This window comes from Lontra canadensis, unplaced genomic scaffold (genome assembly GCF_010015895.1).
Source record: "Lontra canadensis isolate GAN:19392208 unplaced genomic scaffold, GSC_riverotter_1.0 scaffold42, whole genome shotgun sequence".
NCBI lineage: Eukaryota > Metazoa > Chordata > Mammalia > Carnivora > Mustelidae > Lontra > Lontra canadensis.
In genome coordinates this window covers 13,803,624-13,827,798 of record NW_022631036.1, presented here as the reverse complement: position 1 = coordinate 13,827,798, position 24,175 = coordinate 13,803,624, and the positions used below count along the sequence as shown (strand labels likewise).

Genomic DNA, 24,175 nt, shown 5'->3' with positions numbered 1-24,175 from the left:
TGGTTTCCTACCAGAATATTGTTGGGTTTGTTTTTGGTTTGGGAGGTGAGGTTTTGTTTTGTTTTTGCAGAAGTACCAGGTTAAAAACAAACAAACCAAAAAAAAACTTCAAAATAATCATCTAAGGTACTTAGCATTGTCATATATTTATTTAGCAAATTCTCTATTACCTGTCCAATATTTGATATTCCTTAAATACATGGAAAAGGATGTTTGACATTTTGTAAGTTGAATGTGATAGGTCCTTTTTGTGTGGTTCTTTTTGACCATGAGTCACAGTGGGTACCCGTGTCTTCCATGTCACCATTTCAGTCACATTTTATACTTTATTGAAGATTGACAAACCTGTCAATTTTTGACATAAAGAACCAGCCACTATTTTTAGATGCTTTTAAATAATTTTTGAGAATGTTTTACCTATAATTCTAAAATGTGACATGTTAAAGTAAGCACTCAAACATCTTAAATTTAATGATTAAGTAATTCTTTGTTAGGTTTGCTAGCCAGATAGAGAGTAAATTATTTTAACCTTGTTCCTAAAGTTATATCTAAAGACATGAATTGTTGCATTGTTTTTATTATTCTCTATTATTAAAGTAGAAAAGTGGCATTGTCCAGTGTTCACTTACATTACACTAATTAAATTTCCTGTGGTCAGGATTTCAGTTTGTCTTATGATTTTATTCTTATGCAAGAAAGTAATCCCAGTGAAATAATATGAGTTCAGCAAAATTAGTGAATTTCTGCCTCCAAACTCAATCACTTTTTTTTTTTAAGATTTTATTTATTTATTTGAGAGAGAGACAGTGAGAGATAGCTTGAGCGAGGAGAAGTTCAGAGGGAGAAGCAGACTCCCCATGGAGCTGGGAGCCCGATGCAGGACTCGATCCCGGACTCCGGGATGATGACCTGAGCCAAAGGCAGTCGTCTAACCAACTGAGCCACCCAGGCGTCCCTGCAATCACTTTTTAATTATTGCCATTAGTGTAGTTTGTGCGGTGTTTGATAACAATTTGCTCTGTGTTACCTATCAAACACCACTTAAAGTGAAAGACAGTCTTTTCATACAAATCAAATTTTGAATAAACAAAACTGAAAACTGACTTACCAGTACTGTATTTTAAAAGTTCGGTTGAAAATTTTTTGGCTATGCCTGAAACCCAGTGGGAAAGATGGTTGGAAGTTATCAATTCTTTTAAAACTACAAGTTTGAACTCTATCGAAAAACTGATTACAGTCCCTTTAAAATTTGAGTACTATAGGCAGAGAGAAATAATAACATCCCTTGAATAAAATACCTCTAACATTCAAGATTGTTGTCATACTCCCTTGAGGGATTTTTGTCCTGCAAAAAAGGAACTGAAAAGGTTAAGTCCTATCTGTAAGAATCAGATTATAGTCTTGTGTATTTTTTTTCACATTAAATATCAAAGATAGCTTAACAACATATTTAGAATTTTCTGGGTTTTACTATTAATAAAGTTAAAAGAAAATCTGGTGTGATCAGGCGGTAGAGCCACATTAAGTTTGTGTGTGAAACACCCATTGTGCTTATCTTGACTCTAGATATTGCTCTGAACCCATGTTCCACATTCTGAATTCTGTGTATAAAGTTAAACATTGCAGAAGGGCATATATCTGATGGTACAGATGAATAAGGCTAAAGTTGAGTAATAAGCAAACTTGGTAAATTTAATATGTTCTTTTCTTCAATATGTCTGCTATTAATATAATTTGGTTATTTTGTGGGAAATTTTGAGACACTGCTAAAAATACCTGATAGATTTTAAAACTACCACAAATTTAAGGCTCCTATTTATACTACAATACTGTATTCAAACATACCAAAACTAGTATTAAATTTCTTAAAGTATTAATTGCTTGCAGGCAAAGTTGTTGGCTATGCAACAAGCCAGAGAGACTGCAATTCAACAGTACAAAAAACTGGAAGAAGAAATCCAGACACTTCGAGTTTACTACAGGTAAAATTCTTTTTTAACCTGGGCATAAACAAATCTTGTTGGTCAGGCCCTATTGAACTATTTCCTCATCTAAATGCCACCTCTGAAATGGTATATATTTTTAAAATAGTACATGAATAACAGTAATAATAACCTTTTGCCAATTATAATATAATATGAGAAATTTATAAAGGAATGCCACTGAAGGATTTTTAACACTTATTTAATTTATGCTCCAAGAGTAGTTGTGAAATTAATTCAGTAGGTCACACTGGCATTTTTTAATGAAAAGAACTAGAATAGAAAATGTCAGAGGACATCTCCTATAGTAAGGGTAAATATTGTTTTGTGATACTTTTGTTTCAGTTTTGTGTTGTATGAAAGAGAGTTAAGATTGTGTATTGGGTTTTGTATAAAATATATATATTTTCACAGTGGATCATGGTTTAAAAAAAGGGTTTGAAAAATGATATACAATATCCTGTATTTTCTCTGATACTTAATAAGAGTAAAAAAACCCTCAAGTCTAAAGTGTAAGAGTTCACTAACTCGGGCTGTGAGTTATTGAAAGATTTTCTTTTAATTTTGCCTCTTCTCAGAATAATGCTGTTAAGTACCAAAAAATGCAATTAAATAAAAATCAGTTTTACTGAAATAGTTCTGAAAGTATTATGTCATGATATATTACTATATTCACACCTGATTATTAATACATAAAATTAGTATGTCTAACAGCAAGTCTATTAACTATAATTTCAAAGTAGTGATGACTGTAATGGTATTTTTGGGATAACTGCAAACCCTGAAATGTGATGTGAAAACACCAGTGGTTCCAATGGGTGCAAATTTTCAAGAACTGCTACACAGAACTGCTATAGTTTGTTGCCTGTGTTCATAATTGTAAGAAATGCAGTTTACACAAGAGTGAAAAATAAAGTTGAATTTTTTTTTCTCATCCCAAGTTGAGAATGCCTGCTTTAAAGCAATGTTACTGGCATATTGTAGTTTGTTTATTATTATGAGTTGAATTCTGTCCCTCAAAAAAGATGTTGAAGTCATAACCCCTAGAATCTCAGAATGTGACCATTTGGAAGTAAGTCCTTAAGAGAGGCCACCAAGTAAAATTGGGTCATTAGCATGGGCTCTAACCTAGTATGATTGATGTTCTATAACAAGGAGAAATTTCGACACAGAGACTCACACATAGAGGAAGTCTATAGAAAGACACAGGGAGAAGACAACTTTGTGCCTGGCATCCACAAGCCAATTAATGCCAAAGATTGGCAGTAAACACCAAAATGGAGAAGAGGCCTCAGAGGATTCTTACCTATAGCCATCAAAGAGAGCATAGCCCAGCCGACACCTTGATTTTGGACTTGTAGGTTCCAGAACTGTAAGACAATAAATTTCTCTTTTAATCCTCCCAGTTTGCGGTACATGTTATAGTAGTCTTAGGAATTAGTGCAGTTATATAATATTAAGTATGTTTGATTGATGACTGACTGGGGAATCATTTGTCTGCAGTTAGAAGCAATGTCTGTGTGTGATCATGTGGGTAAACAGAAACCTGTTGGCTAATGAAGACATACCAGCCACTCACCCTTTTCTTTTTGTAACTATACAGTGGATATGACAATCCTTCCTCCATACTTTACACCAGTGGATTCTTAACTATAGCTGTGCATTAGAAGCACCTGAGGAGCCTCTCAAAATCCTAATCCCCATCTCCTCCTAGGCCAACTACATCAGTCTCCCGAGGTAGGACTAGGTTGTCAGTGTGTTTTAAGTTCCCTAAAAATTCCCACATGTATTCAAGTTTGAGGGATGTTGCTTTACAAATGCATTTCAGGTAGCTACATTGAATTAGGGTCTCGGTAGAATAATAGAGGCATATATTAAACCCTCTACTAAGACTTAATGAATATTGTGTGATTTGTGCCCTGGGATATTTGCAGTGCAATATGAAGTAGCTTCACACTATTGGTAAGGGAGGGTTTCCATGGAACCTTCTCCTGCCATCCTTGTGAGATAGGAGAGCAAATTCTTGTTGATAAAGTGACAGTGTCCAATAATTCTGAGAAGCATATGATAATCTTGCATGAACAGACATTCTTTTCCTGAAAAACAAACCTTGATGTCAGTTCTTAATGGTTCTTCTTTTTACTGAATTGCAGAAGATTACTGAAAGATTTTTTTTAAATCGTAAAGCTAAAATACTTGTTTTCCAAAGACTTTTTTAATCTACATGAATATAACAGAGTTAAACATTCTCTTCTAGATAAAGTGTTAACAATTGTTGGCTCCAAGATACACTTTATATGTACCCTTGTCACTGCTGCTTAAAAAAAAAAAGAACTAGGAGTGCTGTAAAGCTACTGGGATTTGCTCTGAAGACAGCCCTGCCTTTTGTGACTTACATAAATGAACCTCTCCAACACCATTTCCTTTTTATGAAATTAGAATTATAGCACCTACCTCATAGAGTTATTTTAAGTATATACAGTTCTTAGCACAGTATTTAGTTTATTGTTAGTGCTCAACCAACGTTAGGATAAATTTACTTTTACACAACAATGTCAGTGAGGTAGGAGTAGAATCAAAATGTATATTACTGAAGCCAAAGGAGATTTAAAAAAAAAAAAAAAAGGTTGCTCAATGGTTAGGAAGATAAGGAGAAAAAGTGTCCTTTTTATTGAAATTAGGTGGTCATTAGTAACCTTCACAGAAGTAATTTTAACAAAGCAATGGACACAGAAGACAGTGTTCTGTGAACTGAAGATTAGAGGTCAAGGAGCTAGTAATTTGGACAATAGAGCGGTCCTTGAAGAATAATCTTGAATAAAAAAGATGTTAATGGTAGCTGAGAAGAAAGGAAGATAGGCTAAGGACTTTTGTTTTTTTTTTCTTTTTGAAAAATGGCAGATATTTGAGGCTGCGTATGACTGGTTGGAAAGAGCCAATGGAGAGAATTGTTATGGCTGGAACAGGGTTCCTACAGAAATAGGAAGAGGTGGAATTTAGAATCTGCCAAAGCGTTTTCCTTGAACAGGAAGATGGTCACCTTAGGCTCACAGACAGGACTCAAGGAGATAAGAATAGTTGTGGGATAGAAATAAGTTTCAGTTCACAACTAAGAGTTTCACTTTTTCCTGTAAAGTGAGGGTCATTGTGGACTTGAAAAGTGCAGAGGGCAGGAGGCTTTGGAAGGGAGTGGGAAAGAGTAGCTACTGAAGGGAAGGGGAAAGAGAACTGAATTAAGGCAAGAAGAACACGACCAGCAGTCCCGAAGAGCCAGCTGGGCAAAGAAGCTACAGAGGAGTAAGAGTTCCAGCTTGTACAGCTGCGTAACTTAACAAGTTCAACTATCTTGTGTAGTAGCACAGAAGGGAGAGGATTGAAATGTTCCAGGATTACAAGTTTGCAGGACTGAAACGATGGAGAAGAGAGTGGTTGAAAGTAAACCAGCAAAAAGTTGTTTAAATGATGAATGATAGTCTAAACTAAATAGAACAGGAAATAAAACTGAAAGAACATGTATACCAAGAGAGAAAAAGAAGGAATAAAGAAACCCTAAATCTTGAGATCAAAGAGCAAAGGCAGTGGGAATTAGAAAATTCAAGAGCTAAAAGGATCAGAGGTTGTAGGCAGAAAGCGGAATGTTGCTGTTTAAGATCTCAGAGGTGAAGCACTCAGTCTGAGCACTGACCGTATTTTTTTTTCATAAATTCATTCAACAAATTTTGAAGATTTTATTTATTTATTTGACACAGAGAGAGAGATCACAAGTAGGCAGAGTAGCAGGCAGAGAGAGAGAGAGGGAGGGAAGCAGGTTCCCCGCTGAGCAGAGAGCCCAATGCAGGGCTCCATCCCAGCACCCTGAGATCATGACCTGAGCTGAAGGCAGAGGCTTAACCCACTGAGCCACCCAGGCGTCCCTCACTGACCGTATTAAAAGCACTGCCTTAGAAGTGGATGAAATGGGGCGCCTGGGTGGCTCAGTGGGTTGGGTCTCTGCCTTTGGCTTGGGTCATGATCTCAGGGTCCTAGGATCGAGTCCTGCATTGGGCTCTCTGCTCCGCATGGGGCCTGCTTCCTCCTCTCTCTGCCTGCCGCTCTGCCTACTTGTGATCTGTCAAATAAATAAATAAAAATCTGTTTAATTAAAAAAAAAAAGATGTTTAAAAAAAAGTAGATGAAATGGAGAGCAGCGAGGGTGTCAGTAGGTAGAAAGAAGTGAAAGATTAATGACACTAAAGTCTTGAATACCCATTTTGGATATTGTCTGAAAATACTGGGTACTCACTGTAAGTGCCAATGACTATAATGCCAAATGACTGAAAAGTAGAGAGATAAAGCTGCATGTTGAAATAAACAGCTATATGTATCATATCAAACGAAGAAATCTGTATGGTGTATGATGCACAGGAGAATGTGTGTGTCTATGAGGAAAGTTGCATCTTTCTAGATACCTCATAGAAGTGGAAACATACAATATTTTGAATATAAGAAGACCCACATTTCTATCAAAAAGCAGAGAACTTTCATGCATTGTTGATGGGGATAGAAAATGATGCATGTGCTGTGGAAAGCAGTTTGGCAGTTCCTCAAAATTAGACACAAAGTTCCCACATGATCCAGCAATTCCATACATAGGTATATACCCTAAAAGAACTGGAAGCAAGGACTCAAAAAAACAGATACTTGCACATCAGTGTCCATACTGTATTGTTCAAATTAGCCAAAAGGTGAAAACAAAGCAAGCCAAGTGCCCATCAATAGATAAATACATGAACAAAGTGTGTTATATACATACAGTGGAATATTATTCAGCCATAAAAAAGATGAAATTCTGATACATGCTACAACATGAATAAACACATTATGCTAAGTAGAATAAGCCAGAGGTATCTAGAATAGGTAAATTCATAGCCACAGAAAGTAGAATAGAGTTACCACTGGCTGCAGGAAGGGGGCAGGGGGAGTTTCCAGGGGCTAGGGGAGGAGAGAATGGAGAGTTGTGGTTTAATATGTACAGAGGTTTCTATTTGGGATGGTAAAAATGTTCTGGAAATAGATAGTGGTAATGGTTGCACAACACTGTGAATGTACTTCATGCCACTGAATTGTACACTTAAAAATGGTTAAAATGGTAAGTTTTAGGTTATTTTACCACAGTTTTTTTTTTTAATGTACAAAGAACATTCTGTGAGGCTATACAGAAATTTATTTAAAATAGTATAGGGTAAATCCCTGGTATATTAGACTCTGGGAAAGGAGAGGCAATTACAAAAAGAACAAAGCTAAAATTTCATGGGAGCTCACATTCTGATTTAATTGATTCAAAGGAAAGTAAACAGTATTTCTTAGTCACGTGAATAGATAGTGGTGACAGATCCATACATGAAACAAAACAAGTATTCATAGAGATATGTTTCTTTCTCACTTTCCTATGTTATAGAGGATAGGATAAAGTTTCATTTTTATGTGAAGAAAACCAAGACTAATTCTGTAATCTCTGTGTGTAAAGAATTCCTAGATAATAAATTTTGTTTAGCAAAGTTTGAGAAAAAGTACATTTCAGTTACTCAACTCAATTTTACACACACGTATGCACAGTATGTGTATTATCATGTCAGACAAAGTTATTCACCAACAACCAAGAAAAAATAAGCTAAGAAAGATAAAGAAATTGGACAGTAAGCTGGAGTCAGGAGCAAGTCTGAGTACAGCTTGTATATTTATACCACAAAACAGCAAAAGAATGAATAAACCTCAAGAGTAAGTCTGGCTCTCAGCTTTTCAACAGCCAAAGACAAGGAGGGTGTATGATCAGTTATCAGTTTTAGGGGCAGATTAAAATATGCTGATGACTTTCATTCTGCCTTTCCTTTAGTTCTGTCAGTTAGTGATAAGGACCTTATTCTCTTTCAATTCTTTTCCAAAAATAATTTTCTTTTGCTGGGTTATGTGCACTAAGAGCTACTGTTACTATAACCATTCCATTTCCCTGTATGGAAATAAGGAACATGAAACTATATTTTTCTGAGCTTCTCTATTCTGTCTGTTGTCCTTTGAGTTTTAGAAGATTTTGAGTACTAAGAAGAGAAATGTTGGGCTTTCATTTTGTTTGGCCCATTTAGAGACAGGGTCATTGAGGTCCTTGGGTAGCGATACTAAACCTAGACATTATAACTGACAGCTCTTTCATATTAAAGCAGGAGGCATAACAAAGGAATAGCAATAGGAAGACTTAAAATAAATTTCACTTATTTTTTTTAAGGTTTTATTTATTTATTTGACATAGAGAGAGAGGGAACACAAGCAGGGGTAGTGGGAGAGGGAGAAGCCGGCTTCCCGCCGAGCCCAGAGTCTGATGTGGGGCTCAATCCTGGGACCCTGAGATCGTGACCTGAGCCAAAGGCAGACGCTTAATGACTGAGCCACCAGGCGCCCAAATTTCACTTATTTTCAAAGTGTTTTCAGTAAAGCATTAATGCCTCCTCATTGCTGTGCTAAATGCTAATAAATTAATTTGCAACAGCTTCATTAGTTTCCGTCTAAACAGCTTCACCAGGGAATGATCTTAAACTTGTAAGGTTTAGATTTGTATTTAGCAATGATTTCTTTCCTGTTATTACAAACCTGCAGAGCTGCATTCCTCAGTTCAGAAGGCATAATAATAACCACCTCTTTCTGATCGAGAGAATGCCTAAGTTTCAGTATTTGCTGATTTTCCAGTTCTTCCTTATGTTTCCTTTTGCTTAAAAAAGTGGAAGTTCAAGGTATAGATAAGAATTAGATCCTATTGTTTAGTGCCAGTAAACTAGGGTTTAATATTTATAATAACAGCAGTTTATGTTTTAAGTTTATATTATATTTGTGTAATTCCGTGTGGGAAGTTGCGATGCCTTTCAGAAACTGTGGAATTTACATTCCACATTTAGACCAAAAATATTGAATAGAATGCTCCATATTTTAAGGTGGTATGTTTCCTATGATTGTACTGGTATTTTCTTAATCATCGAAATCATTTCTTAGCAGAATACTTACATGTTTGACATAGTGAAAACCGGACTAAACGTGAGCTCTACTTACTGGTTTGTAATATGCATTTCAAAGTTTAGAGGCCATAATATAGAGCCCATGTAAAATATACTGAAAAAAAGAATGAAATTCTTTATTTTTTTCTGCATTGTTTTTCTAAATTTTATTTACTATGAGTCTTTTATTTCTTAGTTACGTTTTTTCCCTGTGTATATGCCACCCTTGGCAATCAAAAGCATTACTGTCACTAAGATCTGGTGTTTTTGTTTTGTTTCTTTAGTGGTGATGATAAGTGTTCCTTGAACCATACCTACTCTCAGAACTACGCATTGATAAGACGATGACTGTGGCAGGCAGGCTCTAGCCAGGACCGGCATTTTTCTCAATGCAACCCCTCAATGAGAGGGGTTGAACACTTGATCCTGATCACATTTGTTCAGAGTTCTAATCAGTTGTGCTAATTGGACTGCCCAATGACAAAAAATTTTGTCACATAGTATTTTTGATAAGAATTAACTATCCATGAAGCTGTGGTACAGTACCATACTGCTAAAGCAGTAATAAAAAGAGCAAAAGACCTGAATTCTTCCATTTTTGCCATTAATCAGATTTTTGTTTAACATAGGCAAGCCCCAAACTTTCTGTGTTTCAGGTGTTGTTGTTGTTGTTGTTGTTTAAGATTTTATTTTATTTATTTGACAGAGACACAGTGAGAGAAGGAACACAAGCAGGGGGAGTGGGAGAGGGAGAAGCCGGCTTCCCACTGAGCAGGGAGCTCAATGCAGGCCTCAATCCCAGGACCTGGGATCATGGCCTGAGCGAAAGGCAAACACTTAATAACTGAGCTATCCAGGCGCCCCTGTGTTTCATTTTTTTAACTTTGACACTAGGGGCTTTTGTAGTTAATTCTAACATTTTGTGAAATTTGTCGCCCTTTCATATGAGGTAGATTGAATTTTTGTTTAGTGATGTTTGTTTGTTTGTTTCTTTATTTAGAATCAAGAACTGTTGAGTCACTGGCTCAGTCAATAGAGCATGCAACTCTTGATCTTAGGGTTGTCAGTTCGAGCCCCATGTTGGGTGTAGAGATTACTTAAAAATAAAATCTTTAAAAAAAAAAAAGGCACAAAAACTGTCTTCTTATACTATTAAGTTGCACCTGTTTTCAGGGCCTTTTTAACATACAGTTGGCTTCACCTTTACTCGTCAAACCACCATATATATTTGTTGGTGGCTCTGGATGCAAAACAAAAGGAAAATTAAAACGAAGTTTGAAAAACAAAAAACCTTAAGGTTTGTATTTTCTGTATGTCCAGTGATTTGGAATATAGTTATTAAAGATTCATTCCTTCCTTCTCTTAAATTATAGAATGTGACATTTAGTAAGTTATTTCTAAATGTCAGTTACTTCACCTGTAAACGGATATCTGACCTACTTACTGTGAAAATCAGTGAGAAAATACATTTAGATGTTTTTGAAAACTGTAAAGCACTGTTCAAGAAAATAAATTAATAGTCTACTGATAAAATTACTTTAAAAGTTTTGCTTTACTCAGATGTAAGACAACTATTAAATTAGTAAAAGTGGGGCACGTGGGTGGCTCAGTGGGTTAAAGCCTCTGCCTTCAGCTCAGGTCATGATCTCAGGGTCCTGGGATCGAGGACCCAGCCTGCTTCCCATCCTCTCTCTCTCTGCCTGCCTCTCTGCCTACTTGTGATCTCTGTCTTTCAAAAGAATAAATAAAATTTTTAAAAAAAGAAATTAGTAAAAGTCCATTTCTAGTGAAATATTTTATGCTTCTGTGACTGTATCCAGAAGGCTATTTTTTGCATTGTCAGTTTTCACTGTTTGCTGGGCCTTATTCTAACAATAAGTTAAAAAGCAAAACTAAAATTTATTAAGTATAATTCTGCTGGTCTTTGTTTTTCAACCAAATGACCTTTACTCATCTTTTAAGAGCATTTAACAAAATATTTTGTCATTTAATCATCGTGGTTATCAAAGGGCCCAGAGTTAAAATGGGCTTTCTCCAGGTGTTTGCCATCTATTAACATTATTTCTATTAGCTTAAGAAAATTTTAATTTTAGAGTTTGTTGGATAAAAAAGTAGTATTTCCCTTGATCTTGGCACGGGATCACCATTATTATAGCCCCACAGGTGCCAGTTGCCTCATGCATAGGTGATCTTTCATTTGTCCCTTGTCACAAATGTAATCAGTGGCCAGATTCTGCTACACTTTTCCTTGCAGTGTCCACTACTTTTGCCTTCTTATTTCCTACAGTTCCTACCTTACATAAGGCTTGTACAATCTCCTGGCCAGGCTTTTCTTCCTACTTCATCTACTTGTCTCCATTCCTTACTCCTCTTAAGATTCCTGAAACATTATTTTCAACCTTTCACTCAGCCATTAACACTATTTAATGATACCACATTAGCTATACAATAAATTCCAAACTGTAACCTAACATTCATGAACCCTTGTTATTTCTGCCTCCTCTATGTCTGGATTACTGTTCACCCATCATCTTTTTGCCTGCTGGTTTCATTCCTGTCAGTGGTCACCAGTGCCAATACATTGCCTCAAACATGGTAGGAACCCAATCAATATTTGTTGTACTGAATTGACTATAATTTGTACTCCCAAAAAGAACCATTCACTATTTCCTGAACACACCCCGCGATTCCCCATTCCAATGCTTTCCCGTATGTCCCCTATTCCCTCTGGATACTCCATCTCTACCTATCACCTTCTTATTGAGCTTTTGGAACACAATATAAATACCAATTATTTTATTAATCTTTTTCTTATACTTTCAACCAGAAATGATCTCATTTTACCCAAAAATTAACTAATTAACAGTTCTTCACAATGGCTCTCACAACACATACCTCATGCTTACTTACATCATAGTTTTATGACTTTTTCTCTTAATTCCTCTACCAGGGCTGCTATTCTTTATATACACCCAGGCCTTCAGTAAATATTTACCAAACAAATGAATAAACAATGAAATTTAACACTAGATTGAGTTTCTTACGATGAAAAGTTTCTTTAGGATAGTAGTGTGTGTATAATGCATACAATTAGAATTCAATGATGAATTAAATATTTGGAAATAGTATGGACCTAGTCCAACATATTGATTAGTCACCTGCATCTGTGTGGGGCAAAACAGGGTCTCCATGTAACAGAGTATGTTATCTGACAAGAAAGTTTATTTTTTCCCAGGCCAACAGTGTTCAAAGTTGAAAACTGTTATTAGAAATACTTGTTCGAATTTTACTTTTTTTTTAATTTAGAATTAAAAACTGAAGAAGCAATATTATTATCATATGTCAATGTCATATATCATGTTTCTTCCAGTATTGTTTCTTACAGTGAAAAAATAAGTTAGAATCTTTCCTATGGATATTTTGTTTAGTCAGTACATTATCTTAAAATATTAAGTTAATTGTCAAAATAAAAACTGGAAGATCTGCCACCATGGGACCCTTAATGATTATATCATGGTATGTGTATTAATTAGTCAGGGAGCTCCAGAGCAAGAGAACCAAGAAACTGTGTACATACATGGAGAGGATTAATGTGAAGGAATTCACATGCATTTGTAGAAGGTGGCCTGTCTAGAATATGCAAAGTAAGCTGGCTGGCTGGAGAGCCAGGGAAGAGTTGATGTTGCTGTCATGAATCCGAAGATGCAGAATTCCTTCTTCCTCAGGGAAGCGCTTTCTTTTTCTTAAAGCCTTCACCTAATTGGATGAGCTAACCCCCCACCCATCACATTATGAAGAGTAATCTTCTTTCCTCAAAGTCTACTGACTTAAATAATAATCCCTATGTAAAAAAAAAAAAAAAAGAAGAAGAAGAAAGAAAAACTTTATAGCAACAACTAGATTGATGTTTGAACAAATGTATGGTACCATAGCCTAGCCAAGTTGACAAAATTAACCACCACACCTGTGCATTCAGCAATCAGCTGGGACTAAGTAGAAGCTACTTTCTCTAAAAAGAGCACACACTCTCTATTTCACCGTATTTCCCATCGTGCCTACTTCATGCATTTCAGATCATCTGCCTCATTCATATAAGTATATAAGTTTGTGACCCCAGATGTATGTTGTAATCTTCCTTATTTATAAAAGGAGTATTTGTACACCTGTTGCAAATGCACTGTCCCCTGGCTGCCTCTCTAACCTCATTTATTAACATGTTTCTACTCTTTCTGTAGCTACCCTAGTTCCCTTATTATCATAAACCTTCTAAGAATACTGCCCTCTCAGAGCCTTGACTTTTTTCTTTGCCTTAAGTGATCTGCCCTCCAAATGTTGCAAGACTTCTCCTTCACTTTGTTCGGCTTTCTGTTTAAATGTACCTGACCAGGGTGCCTGCGTGGCTCAGTTGCTTAAGTGTCTGCCTTCAGCTCAGGTCATGATCCTGGAATCCCAGGATCCAGTCCCACTTTAGACTCCCTGCTCAGCAAGGAGTCTGCTTCTCCCTCTGACCCTTGCCCCTCTTGTGCTCTCTCTCTCTCTCATTCTCTCCCTCTCAAATAAATAAAATCTTAAAATAAATAATGACAAATGTACCTGACCATCTAAAATAGCCTACTTCCTCTCTGTATCATGTCATTACCCTCTACTGATTTTCTTTGTAATAGACAATCACAAATGACCCTATACTCTCTTTGTGGATGGTCTTCTAGAAATTAAATTCTGCAAAGACAGGGATTTTGTGTGCTTACCACTGTATCTTACACCTGAATCAGTTCTTAGCATATCTTTAATGGTCAATAGAAGTTTTCTGAACATATGAATGTATGTGTAAACATTGTAATATGTTAGAAACTTAACAGCAGGTTATCCAGGAAATGAGACTAAGTGTAACAAATTTATTATCTGTAAGTGAGAGAAGAGGAAATTTTACATTGCATTTCATGCCCTAATAAAGTATTTGAAGCTTTTATGAGTATGCATTACTTTTACATAAAAAATGAATTTAATTAAAGAAAACACCTTTATCCATAACCTAAACAATATAAATTTGATACCTAGAAATAAATAACCATCTCTAAAACCTAGATCTGTAATGCCCACATATGTGTGTGTGTGACAGAAATTCATTTTTTTTAATAGATGTTATTAGTGGTGTGCTTTACAAAAAGATAAGATATATAATGGAATGAAAATCCAAAGCAGATTCATTATGAATTCATTATGAATCTACATTATGGAATACGTTTCTATAAATGATAACCTCACTTGTGTTTTAAGTTTGCCAAATATTTCAAACTATTTTTCAAGTACTTTACATTGCAGAAATTCAAACACTTTTAAAGAATAATATGTTAAATTGAAAAACTACCAACTTTTAAAAATGTATTAACTGAAACATTCTCTTGCCACTTGGTAACAGCAGGGGCCCATGGCAGGTTAGTAAGAAAACAGGTGCCTTTTTTAAAAAAAATCCAATCGTGGGGCGCCTAGGTGGCTCAGTGGGTTAAAGCCTCTGCCTTAGGCTCAGGTCGTGATCCCGGGTCCTGGGATCAAGCCCTGCATAGGGCTCTCTGCTCAGCCCGGAGCCTGCTTCCTCCTCTCTCTCTGCCTCCCTCTCTGCCTACTTGTAATCTCTGTCAAATAAATAAATAAAATCTTAAAAAAAAATCCAATCCTTTGAACATTAGCTATGGCCAGAACTGACAGTGAAAGGAGAGAATTCCTTCCTATGTCAAAAGACTTCACTGAGTACAATTAGACTTAATTTAGCATATTTGAATTACAAATGTTTTTCTCTTCCTATACATGACATATATATGTATGTTATTAATTCTTTAAAGGAAACTTTAAAGGATACTCTTAATGCTTTAAAGGATACTTTAAAAATTTTATTCAATCTTTTTTTTTAAGTTTTTTTTTTAAGTTTTATTCCATCTAAACTTGTTTAAAATATTTGACAAATGGAAATAATAGCTAATAATTGAAAACATTTCCTCAGAAACATTCTGATTCATTAACCATGAAAACAATAAATAATGATTTGATAATGTATAGAACAAGACATAATACACTGAGATCTTGGAGCTACTCTTGACTTCTAATGCCACTGTTGTCGTAAAAAGCTCAGTAAATGTTGACTGAGGATGAGGATGATCCCACAGTATTTTTTAAGACTGTTGTGGCACTGTCAGTCCAGGCCGAGATCCGGGACTTACTATTGTCATTTGCCTTGGGTCCTTTCCACCTGGGCCTCTCCCAAAAGGACAAATGTTTACCTGCAGTTAGGCATTTAAATGTGTAAATATCCAGTCTCAATTATATACGAAGTAGCTCGAGTTTTCACTCGTTAAATCACAGACTAGTTTTTCTCTGAGGTTTAAATTGGTGTTCCAAATGTTTGCAAAGGTCCACATAGGCTTATTTGAATGTTTTTCCCATTATTCCAAACAAAACAAAAAAAATATTTTATAAACTCAGGTCAATATAAAAATATGATAATATAATTATAATTATAATATTATAAATTATATAAAATATTATATCTTATAATTCTAAACTCAAGATATTTATGAAACGCCTGAGTTTATTATTATAGTTTACTATTCTGCTTAGTTGTTAAGTTTTAAGTGTTGTACTGTGTATCTTGTTTCCTTCGGGCTTGGAAGGGTTTTATTTTATGATTGTCAGTATTCTCTTAATATACTTCCAGTCACTTCCCAAATAACTGCTTCTCATTAGGTCAGAAATAAGCAATACTTGTTACTACATGAAATAATCATGCTAGGGATTTTCTTTAGTGTTACTGACATTATTGATCTGATAAATATTTTAATGTACATTAATCCGTGGAAAGTTTAGATGTCCTATAGAGCTAGGCCAGCTGTTCCAAAAAAAATGAAAATTTTCTGAAACTTTGTTTATATGAAAAAATGTGAAAATTGAGATTTTGTTCTGAAAGTTGAATACTCTACACCATTGGTTCATAATTGAGCTATGGAAGTTTTCTGATTTTGTTTGGTTTGATTTCACTTTTTTTAATTTGTTTTGTTGTATATGATTCAGAATTGAAATAACCATTTATCTAGTTTTTCTACTCTGTTACCTGAAAACTAAAGTTAAACCAAGGAGTCAAGTAGTATTAGTCTTTTGTGTCTTGACATGATTTTTAATAGCTACTTCTTTTTATTTATAATTAGTAACATGATGAAAAGGTGACAAATAGACTTGAATTATGATTCATATGAAGAAAACTTCATTTATTCTAAATCTGATTTAATTGGATCTTTGTTTATTGTTTTATTTGTTACATGTTTATTTTGCATTTTTTTGTACTATACAGTGTTTTAATTCAAAGCTGACATTATAGTAAAGCAGATGGTATAGATTCTAAGTGACCTTTGACAGGTAATTAACTTGTTTGAGCCTCAAGTTCCTGACCTGTAAAATTGGAATTGTAATATTACCTGCCTCATATTATTTTTGAGAAAAATCAAATGAAATAATGCATGCCAAATGCTTTGTACAGTTGCTGGGTGCAGGCTTAGGTATTTAATAAATGTGAACCATTATTATAATCCCCATGCTGAGTTTATATTGAGTTGTCATTCACTTTTCTTTGAAATTCTGTTAATACATTTCCACTTTTTTTTTTTTTTTTAGTATTTTTTGGCTCAAAATACAATATTGTGACTGTAATATGGAATTGTTTGTTTTTTCTTTAGGAACAAGTTTTCACTGGAGTTAGAGGTCTTGTTTTTTCCTTGTTGTAGGATACTTTAAGAAAATACTTGGTCAAAATGATGTGCTTGAACTTAGATTTGCCTCTTTTTTTTAATGAACAGTTTGTTTTTGGGAGTTGTTTCTTCACACAGGAACATTTCAATGGTGAGAAATCTATTGAGAATTAGAAAATTAATAATTTTTCGTTTTTCTTCTACCTTATTAAAAATATTTTTATAGAGTTCACATTCAAAATATACCATTTCTCCCAATGTTTTCTATTAAAGCATCTGCCCCAGGGTTGCCTGGGTGGCTCAGTCAGTTGGGTATCTGCCTTTGGCTCAGATCATGATCTCAGGGTCCTGGGGTCAAAGCCCTCTTCAGGCTCCGTGCTTGGTGGAAGCCTGCTTCTCCCTCTCCCCACTCCCTGCTTGTACTCTCTGTCATTATCTCTCTTTCTCTCTCTCAGATAAATAAAATCTTAAAAAAAAAAAAAAACTACCCCCAAAAATAATAAATATGTAATTTTAAATCTATTTTTCTATCTTTTATCTTGGAGTTTGTTACATATATTATCTTCTTTAATCCCTTCAACATTCCGTGTGAGGTATTATCCCTTTTCACAGATGAGGAAACTGAAGCACAGAGCCGTGAACTTACCCTGGGTCACATCAGGGCCAGTAACAGAAGCTAAATTATTACCTGACCCATCTAATACTTGGGCCTTTTACTTATCTACTGGACAGCTTCCCCCAGCCCCGCCTCTCTCAGAAATACTGAGTTTAGCTGAGACTAAACTGGTACTTCAGCATTATTTTCCTGATTTGGATGTGCTTGATATGTTTGTCACATTAAACACACCTCTCAGGCCACGTTAAAGACAAGTTAAAAGGGTGAAAGAATCTGACCTGCTTTGGAGTTTAACGGTCTTTGTCTGTGTTCAACCGAACTATACAAATTACAACCGCAGTCAGTGTCTGGATTTATAAATAGACTACCTCTGAGTTTTTTTAGAGCCTTTAAGCTCTAGCATTATATCGTATGTCAGACTACAGAAGGTAAATACTGTTCCTGAAAGTAATTTTATCCACATAATCATTTATTTTATTTGCATGTTGTAGTATTGTATTGTTTTATCACTGCTCTAGCACAATCACTAACGTAACATTAACCATACTAGAAATAACCGTTAGCCAAATAGCCATGTTAGTTTAATATGAATTTATCAAGAGCCTACTGTATACTAAGGACTGTGCAGTCTCACAGAAGGGAGAAATTATTACAGACTGAAATAGTGTTTTAGGAAATGCTTGGGAATTGAAGTATGAACAAACAGGATTCTGATAGAAAGAGAGGAGGAGAAGGAAGAGCATTCTAGTCTGCAAGAACAGAATAAACAAAAGTGAAAAAGTTGTAATGCATATAATGTGTTACATTATGGAATTGAGAGGAGGTTGCAGGAATTTGAAAGCTAGCATGTGTTTAAGTTTGATCCTGCATTCCCTACAGATATAGCGTCTTGGAAATTAACATATTACCCAGCAATTCCATTTCATTCTAAACAGGTATTCAAACAAAAACTTGTATACTAATGTTCATAACAGAATTATTCACAATAGCCAAAAAGTGGAAAAAGTCAAAATGTCCATCAACTAATGAATACATAAACGGAATATGATATATCCACACAACAGACTATTTTTCAACCATAGAAAGGAAGGACATACTGATACATGCTACAACATGGATGAACATGCTAAATGAAAGAAGCCAGAGACAGAAGTGCATCTTGCACGATTTTTTTTAATGTGAAATATCTAGGATTAGCAAACTCATAGACAGAAAGCAGATTAGTGGTTTCCAGGGGTGGAGGTCCTGAGGAATGGGGAGTGACCACTTAACGGACATAGGGTTTCCTTTGTGGATGATGAAAATGTTCTGGAACTAAATATTGATGATAGTTGTATAACATTATGAATATGCTAAGTGTCACTAAAGTATATTTTATGTTAAGTTTATTCTTAAGCGCACACACACACACACACACACACACACCCAAAACACTAGCAAACTTAACCCAACAACATAGAAAAAGAATTATTTACATTGTCCCAACAATGTAAAGTTGGATTAACATCTGAAAATCAAGAAATGGAATATACTTCATTAGTTTGCTAAGGCTGACATAACAAAATACCTGAGACCAGGTGGCTTAAATAATAGAAATTTATTTTCTCAGTTTTGGAGACTGGAAGTTCAAGATCAAGGTGTCAGCAAGATGTCTAGTTTCTCGTCAGATCTTTCTCCTTGATTTGGAGATGGCCACCTTCTTTCTGTGTTGCAGCATGGCCTTTCCTCTGTGTATACCTATCCCTCATGTCTCTCTCCATGTGTCTTCAACTGTTCTTATAAAGTGAGCGGTCAGGTTGAATTAGGGCCTACACTGATGCCCTCAGTTTAACTTAATTACTTCATTAATGCCCTCTCTCCAAAAACAGTCACATTCTGAGGTACCAGGAGTTAGGGCTTCAATGTGAATTGGGTTGGGAAAACACAATTCAGTCCAGAACACTCCGAAATTCATGTCCTCCTCACATGTAAAATACATTCACCACAAATCCGACAGCCCAAAAGTCGTAACCCGTTATTGTATCCCCTCCAAGTCCTAAGTCTCATCTAAATCAAGCATGCATAAAACTTGAGGTATGAGTCATTCTGAGGTAGAATGCTCCTCCAGCTGTGAAACTGTGAAACCAGATAAGTTATCTGCTTCCAAAATACAGAGCTGGGAAGCCATGGGATAGACCTTTCCATTCCAAAAGGGAGAAATCAGGACGAAGAAAGGGTCACAGTTCCCACTCAAGTCCAAAACCATCCAACTCATCAGATTTTAAGGCTGTAGGATAATCCTCATAGGCTCAGTGTTCTGTCTGCTGGGCCCATTGAGGTAGCAGCATCACATTCCAGGCCCACAGGTTAGCAGTCACCCACTGGCTCTGGGCAGCACCCCTGCCCTGAAACCAAGGAGGAGACAGCCTTGCCCATTGGGCCTGTGCTGAGAGTAGCTACCCTGTGGATCCCTGAGCCACCTTCAGGGCCATTCTTCTCTTTCTTGAAGGATGACACATGGGTATAGCAGGATGGGTATCTCTATTGTCTCATCCTGTAGATCCTAGAAGTCCAACAAACTGATTTCATTTTGTTCTGTCTCTGTCCACTTTAGTCCAAGCTGGAAACATATCTCCTGGTACAACCCCAGGTCTATTTCTAGCTTCTATAGAGATGACTGATTAGATCCATGGGTCACACCCATACTCTCTTTATGGGGTTGCTCTCTCCTCATAGTGTTCTCTCTTAGTTTCCCAGTTTTTGCAATATGGATAAGCTGAGATTTATCCAAATCTTCCTTCAGTTCCTTTTTGCTTAAAAATTTGTTTAATTTATCTTTCTTGTCTCACATTTTACTGTAAGGAGCAAGAAGAAACCTGATGGCACTTTCAATACTTTGCTTATTCGAAATCTCTTCCATTAAATATCTAAGTTGATCACTTACAATTTCTGCTTTCCACAGAGCACTAGAACAATTCATCCATGTTGTTTAGCACTTTAAAGCAAGGTCACCTTTCTTCCAGTTTCCAAAGACATGTTTTGCCTGTCTGCTTTCTCACCAGAATTACCTTTAACTTCCAGCACCTGGAGTTTCTTTGACTAATGTTTTAAATTATGAATTCAATTTCTTTAATGCATATAGGGCTGTTCAGAGTTTCCATTTCTTTTTTTATCACGTATGGGCTTATTTCTAGACTCTCCATTCTATTCCATTTATTTAGATGCCTATCCTTATGCTACTACCACACTGTTTCAATTAATATACTTTGTAGTAAGTTAGCTGCCTACTTTGTTCTTTTTAAAGATTGTTTTTGCTATTCTGGGTCCCTTGCAATTCCATAAGTTATTCCACAAAGAAGACAGCTAGGATTCTGATGGGAATTATGCCGAGTCTATAAATTAATTTGAGGAGTCTTGCCATCTTAACAATAAGTGCCAAGTTTACACTTTGAAAACTATAATATATTGTTAAAGAAAAAGTAAATAGAAAAACATTTCATGGTCATCGATGAGAAGACTGTATTATTAAGTTGCTTCTTGTGAATTTTGTTAACCATTTAAGGAGCACAGTAACAACCAACACAATCTCCCCAGAAAATAAAGGAGGAAGGAATACTTCCTAACGTAGTTAATAAGGTTGATTTTATACCAGGCAAAGGCATTACAAGAAACAAAAATTACAAAGAAACATCCCTCAGAAACACAGACTCAAAAAAAATTCTCAACCAAAGCTAAGAAATCTATTCCAAGAATATATAAAAAGGATACTGCGTTATGACCAAGTCGTAGTGCAGATTTGGTTTAACACTTAAAAATCAGTGTAATTCACCATGTTAATATAAAAGAGAAGAAACAAACAAGCATCTCAGTGGGTACAGAAGAAGCTTGTAATAAAATTCAAAACACATTCAGTTGCTCAGTTTGACGAAGAACATCTCGGGGCAAATTTAAGCTTAGGAACAAGGCAAGGATGTCCAACTGCCACTTCAGTTCAGCTTCCTACAGGAAGTCATAATTATTGAAAACTAAAAACAAATAGAGCTGCCTGAATTTACAGTCAATATAATTCTCTGTATAGCTAATCCTAAGGAATCTTCAAAACTACTAGAATAACTCAATTCAGGTCATTATACAAAAATCGATAGCATTTTTATCTATTAGTAACAGACATTTGGAAAATGAGATAAAAAAATTCAGTTGCTCTTATGGTCACATCCAAAATTAAGAAAAACTTGAGGATGAGTTTAACCTTGTACCCTGGAAAACTACAAAATATTGCTGGAAATTATTATGGAAGACCTAAGTAAATGGAGAAATACACAGTGCTCATCAATGGGAAGACTTTTCTAAGTCTCACATATTGCTAAAGTATTCATTCTCTCCAAATTGATCTATAGATTTAACATTATGATAAAAGTTACATCACTCTTTATTATAGACATTGAAAAGCTGATTCTAAATTTTACATAAAGATGCAATTGATTTAGAATTCCCAGTGCAACTTTACAAAAGAAACAGTTGGAAGAAAATTACCACCTGATTTCAAGATGTAGTCCATAAAATCACAAATACCAAGATGCTAGTAATGTGAAAGGACCATGTATATCATTGGATTTAAAAAGATTCTCACACATATATGGTCTGTTTATTTTCAACAAGGGCAAAGCAATTCATAGGGAAAGTAAAACCTGTTCAACAAGCAGTAATAGAAAAACTGTATAGCTATTTATGAAAAATTAATTTTAACTCTTAAATCATTCACAACAATTAACAGGGACTTCATCTAATTGAATTTTTCCCCCAATATCTAATATACTGTCCAGCTTATAGTAGGTGCTAAATAATCATTTGTATGATAAATAAAATGATTAGATTCTAGTTCTGTTTTCTGGTTCTGGCCTCAGTGAGAGATGCTTATCACACTTTTACTTTTTTTTTAATTTTTAAGATTTTTTACTTATTTATTTGACAGGCAGAGATCACAAGTCAGCAGAGAGGCAGGCAGAGAGAGGGAGAAAGAAGCAGGCTCTCCGCTGAGCAGAGAGCCCAATGCGGGGTTCGATCCCAGGACCCTGGGATCATGACCTGAGCCGAAGGCAGAGGGTTTAACCCACTGAGCCACCCAGGTGCCCTGCTTATCACACATTTAAAAGGCTATACAAATTCCTTAGTTTCACTTCAATAAGATATTCTGGTTCCCTCATTGCACTGTCAGTCTGGGTAGCTTTCCAGTCATAGCTTCCATATTCCTCACCTGGCACTGAAGTGCATGATAGTTTTATAGATATTTCTTTGTGTCACTGCATTTGTATACATTAGAAACTACAAGAATAAGCACATGTTAAATAGAGTAACAAGAGGCAGAACAATCATATATGTCTGTAGATAATTCAATACTATTTGTTGATGCTGCTGATTTGCATTTTGGTCCCACTGGCAGCTAGAGTCAACATGACATATTCATTTATCCTAATATTTAATTCCAGTGAGCTCTCTTTTTTTATTAACATAGTTATAATGTGACTTTATTTTGCTCAAAGAGTTAGAGGATACTGGTGCTGATCTTCAGTGTATTAATGTCGATGGACTGAACTAAAGAGGTAAGGTTACTCTTGACACAGCAGAACAAGAGTGGAAGCAAAAAGTCAGGACTCCTGGTGGCTAATTTTATTCTTAAAGGAATAGACTATATTATAAATACCTCCCTTATCACATAGCTGCAAACTGTTTTGTTAAAAACAAAACAAATTTGATCAACAGAAGAAAAATGCTTTTCTTAAAAGCTTTTATGTTTTGTGATACTATTTCAATGACTCACCAGAAGAAAAGCCCCAGTTATGTTCTGTCTCTTAGAATTCTTCAATCCTTACTAATCTTCCTTTTGAAGAGGAATAGTCGCCATACTCTAGCAATAGTAGTAATAGCCACTGTGTGCCAAACACAAGACTGGAAAAGTATCATTGCAAAAGTCAGCATGTTTTCTGAAACGAGAATGTGAAGCGAGGGGTCTTATATATGCTGCTTAGTTTGAAAGTCATCTGAGTTCTAGCGTTGTAGCAATTTATTTACAGTGTGCCCACAGTGTCACTGGTAGGAAATTATTTTTGTTTTGACTGATGTATTTATAAATAAGTTCTAATATATAGCAAAGGTCTTCTGATTTGACTAAACTATATTAGCTTTCTTAAAGATTGTTATATTTGCCAGTAAATACTTAGTAACTAGCAAAGTCATTAGCAGCTTTCAAAGTTTTATAGTTCACTGTATTCCTTAAATATTAAATAGTCTTAAAATCTTTACAAGGAAGTTAATTTTATATGCTGTGCTGCCACCTTTTAAAGTCAGTGGGGTGGGGTTAAGCAAGAGAGCGGAAGGGGGAAAAATGTTCCTAAAGGGAACTTAGAAAACTGAAAGTCTTCCTGTATACTGTTAATTATACTAAAGGAACAACAGGCTCTCAAACTGCAAAATCAGTATTCTGCTGACTCTTTCACATGCATGAGGATCACTTAGAGGTTTTGCATTCATTAATAGTTGTTCCAATTCCATGACAGACACGTTCCTTTATGCCTTCAAGTTTAAGTTCTTTAGGTTTATATCTTTACATAACTCTTATACCACAGACATTCTCAAAGACTACCTTAAAATAATTTCTGATATATGCCAACAACAAGGGGAATACCACAAGATTGTATTCTTCCTTCTGCCACCTGGGGAATGTTTTTGACATTGCATATATCAGTACTTGATCAGACTGGTTGCTGAAATTTTGGCCATATTAAAGTCATGTCTAAGAATCAATAGCTTTATTACATTTTCTTTTCATCTCCTTATCAATGGCTTCTG

At 35.5% G+C, this 24,175-nt stretch overlaps 1 protein-coding gene across 1 annotated transcript in view; it reads left to right on the top strand.

Annotated features, from left to right (window-relative positions):
- The window catches only part of MIPOL1 (mirror-image polydactyly 1), a 311,611-nt gene that overhangs the window by 199,170 nt on the left and 88,266 nt on the right, over positions 1-24,175 (top strand). Inside the window, exon 11 of the mRNA XM_032871240.1 lies at positions 1,888-1,982. Within this exon, the coding sequence (XP_032727131.1) occupies positions 1,888-1,982 (95 nt within the window). The remainder of the gene's footprint in view (positions 1-1,887; positions 1,983-24,175) is intronic.